The 3803-nt window shown below is 35.2% G+C and overlaps 1 protein-coding gene across 1 annotated transcript; it reads left to right on the top strand.

Moving 5' to 3' along the window:
* On the top strand, positions 1–3561 carry LOC132610871 (cyclin-dependent kinase inhibitor 3-like). The gene is made up of 3 exons (XM_060325268.1): positions 1–460; positions 2861–3064; positions 3173–3561. The coding sequence occupies exons 1-3, from the start codon at positions 117–119 to the stop codon at positions 3240–3242; spliced, it is 618 nt and encodes a 205-aa protein (XP_060181251.1). The 5' UTR covers positions 1–116; the 3' UTR covers positions 3243–3561.
* Positions 3562–3803: the final 242 nt, after the last annotated feature.

Genomic DNA, 3803 nt, shown 5'->3' with positions numbered 1-3803 from the left:
TAACTTCACCTAAAATCAAAACAAAACAAAACAAAACCCTTTCCCCTCTTTTCCTTCCCTCTCTTTCTCCTCATTACAAAATCAAAACCCCTTTTTCCCTCCCCCTCTTCTTCTCAATGGGAAAATACTTAAGAAAAGCTAAAATAACAGGTGACGTGGCAGTAATGGAAGTATCAGAGTCCACTACTCTTGGTGTTCGTACTAGAGCAAGAACCTTAGCCCTTCAACGTCTTCAATCTTCAACTACTCCACCGCCTGACACGTGTTACCTTCAACTTCGTTCTCGTCGTCTTGAGAAACCACCACATACCCACCTACCCGACCCGGAAAAGCCCAATAATACCCAAACAGAGGCCCATTCCAGGTTTGGGTCGGGTTCTGTTAGTGACAAAGATGGGTTCTTGGATTTTGGCTCGTTTGGGGAAAATAGTCTTGATTTTGAACAACCCAGAGATGATAGGTATTAATTAATTATTTTTTCCTTTTTTGTTTGTATGCTTACTAGTTTTGTTATGTATTGCGTGCTGTTCCATTTTTTTTTTTGGTTCACTTAGCTCGGGTTTTGGATATAGATTTGGTTTAACATTGAAAAAAAAGAGTTTTTGAATGTGAGATGAAAATGGTTTATGGAAGTTGAATTGTGTTTGGATATTTTATTTGAAAAGAAGTTGAAGTTTTGTGAGCAGACAACTTCAAAAACTAGTCTAAGCTAGCGTTTCGCCATAGATTTTGTGAAATTTGAGAAGAAAAAAAAAAGACTTTTTGAAGTTGTGTTGAAAAAATAGTTTTTGGAACTTCAAGTTGTGTCTGTACATGCATTTTACTTGGAAAAAAATTGAAGTTTATGCGTAGAAGAAAAATTTTCACCAAAAAACTAGCTTGAAAATTTTCTTGAAAAATTGATCAAATTCCATGGACAAACAATGTTGTTTCCAAAATCTATGGCCAAACGAGCCCTTAGTATGCTTTAGGGGTTTAGATGGGTTTAAGGCGGGAAAGAAGAAGAAAAGATGATTTTTTTTTTCTGAACTTATGTGGATACTATGGTTTTTTCTTTCCACTGTGCGTTTGCTTGCCCCGTGTTGCTGGTTTGAAGGTGTAAACGAATTTGACGCTTTTGTTTGAAAGGGCCCTTTGAGGGGCTTTTACATTCACATTCAAGGAAAAAAGAGTCTCCTTTAGTTTCCTTTTTTGGTGTTGCATTCCTGGGTACCACTTTTTTTACTTGTGCTTTTTCAGTTTCTATGCAAAGATATCTCGTTAAAGTTTGAAGATCATCATGCTTTTAATATTTCGTTGCATTTTTCATGTTTAAAGTTTTTTCTCTTCATTTATTAAAGTTATAAATTTATTAAAAAAATGTTTGCTTTGTAAGTTGAAGCTCTTTTGGTCAAGTAAAAGATGACTTTTTTGGTTTTGTTTCCTTAATTCATTTGCCATTTCCACTTCCTCTTCATATTGTTCTTGGCCCTTCTGCCTGTTTCCACTTTCTTTTAGAGTTGTGTATAGGTCATATTTGAGGTCTATACTGATTTTGTTTTACTTATGAAGCTATAACCATTTTTTGTACTTGCCATTCAAGTGCCTCAAGATTTTCGTAATCTATTAGTAGCTAAGTTGCTTGCACTCTCCAGAAATGTTGCCACACCTGTGTCAGATCCTCCAAAAAATGCACTACTTCTGAAGGATCTGACACGCACCCGTCGACATTTTTGAAGAGTCCGAGCAACATAAATTAGTAGTATTATTCTTTGATAAGTAAGACTTTGCTCATCTTTTAGAGCTCCTGAATAAGCAATTTTTGTTATATATTGTATTTGAGCAGTTGGATCTACATGAAAAGAATTGTAACTAATAGTTACTTGTACAAAAAAAAAAAGAATTGTAACTAATAGACATTTCTTGTATCCTATGATAGACAACCTTTGGAATACCATATTCCACTGCGTATAAAAAGGGACTTACTATCATTTAGTGTTAGAAAAGAGCAAAACATTGCAAAAATAGTTTAATATTTTGTTGCAGAGAAATTTCTTCAAATGCAGCAAAATGTCCTCTTTCTTTCTTTATTTTTTTCATTTAGCCCCTTACTTTTATATTGTTGGACCTCTTTCTTCTTTTGCTTTCCGAGGTTTGTTTTCCCTACAGTAAACTAATACTACAATTAAAAAATGAGGTTTGTACTAGATTTTTGCAGATTTGCTTATTTAATTGGATCTAATGTTGTTCTGATAAAAAGTTGGATATTCGGTTCTTTTTTGTCTAGTTTCATTTTTCTTAAGCACCTTAGACTGATCATAACAAAGCTATCTGTTTATTTTTATGCACTAATGCATTGGTGGTCAGTAATATGTGGAAAGAAAAAGAATTAGGGTTTGGTGGTCATGGATGTATTTGTAAATATAGCAAAATATATAATGTTATTAAGCCATTGATTACTATTTTTTGCACTATGTGCTTTTCTCATGACTTGTCCTAGTAGTGGGGCCACATAACTGAGTAGCCAAGGCAAAGTCTTCAGCAATATTCTAAGGGTAAAAATGGGATATCCTTTTCACCCATGTGTGTATTATTTGCTGTCTTACATTGCATGAAAACTAGTACTAGTAATTTTTTGTATTCAGTTATCTAATTTCAGTACTTTATTGTCCCTTTTTAGGATGTGGAAGATCAGGTGTCCTGTGGGGGGTGTGGATAACTATTTCAATTAGATAGTTGATACCCAAAATATAGATAATGCAGATCTTTAGCAGATGGAAATAAACAAATTGGCAGTGATTTCTCTATTGTAGTTCCAGCAAAATTTCATTTCTTGTAACTGATAGTTGTGAATTTGTTCTTTCTTCTTCTTGTTTAAAAGGAGCACTAGAGAAAGCACACCTTGCAGCGTGGCGAGGGAGGTGGATGTTATGGTCAACCCTGGTTCTGCGACAAGGCGAACAGAGTTAAACACAACAGCTCAAAGAACAAGGAACTCTATCCTTAGAAATATCCCTTCAGCTCATGAAATCGAGGAATTCTTCACCTTTGCCGAGCAGCAACAGCAGCGCCTTTTTATGGAGAAGTATGTAACATAGTGTTTTTTATGGCAGAACTAAAGCATTAAGTTCATTTTCTCTTGGACATTGTCATATTTAAACACATTAATGTGAAAATTTGTTCTTCTTACCAGGTACAACTTTGATGTGGCAAATGACTTACCGCTTTCAGGCCGGTACGAGTGGATTAGGGTGAATCACTGAGCTGGGGCTGATTACTTTTCCCTAAAACATCTAAATTTGGAATGGGGGCTTGAAGGAAGTTACTGGATATTTTATGTTCTCCCCCAGGCCCCAACTAAACTATTATTGTATAAAGAGAGATTGGTGTAGTTTTAGTTGTCTGTCAGATGGCAGAATTACACATGACTAACAATTTGGAAGTAGTAGAACAGGCATAAATTGTCAATTAGGCTTTGACTGTATTTTTAACTTGTAAGGTGACATAGCCAACACCTTATGTACCTCTGTTCCTTTTTTTTTTTTTTTTCTTTTTTCTAGTATCAATTTAGGATTTAGCTCATCACCTCTCTCTCTCTCTCTCTCCCCCTCCCCTTTATTTTCTACTTGATCATAGTACCATGTGACATCAAAAGGTTTGTGGTGTACTTTTTACCAGGATGCGAGTTGTCAATTCTAAGGTTATAAAATCTCGCCCTTCCGTATCCTTCTGAACAAGTAGACAAAATTGCAATCTTGGTGATCTTTGGCAGATAAACAGAGTTAAATAAGAAAGCAGTCTCAATTTTGCTGTGATCAGTAAAT

The sequence above is a fragment of the Lycium barbarum genome, chromosome 9, assembly GCF_019175385.1.
Source record: "Lycium barbarum isolate Lr01 chromosome 9, ASM1917538v2, whole genome shotgun sequence".
Taxonomy (NCBI): Eukaryota; Viridiplantae; Streptophyta; class Magnoliopsida; order Solanales; family Solanaceae; genus Lycium; species Lycium barbarum.
This window is presented reverse-complemented; position numbering and strand designations above follow the sequence as displayed.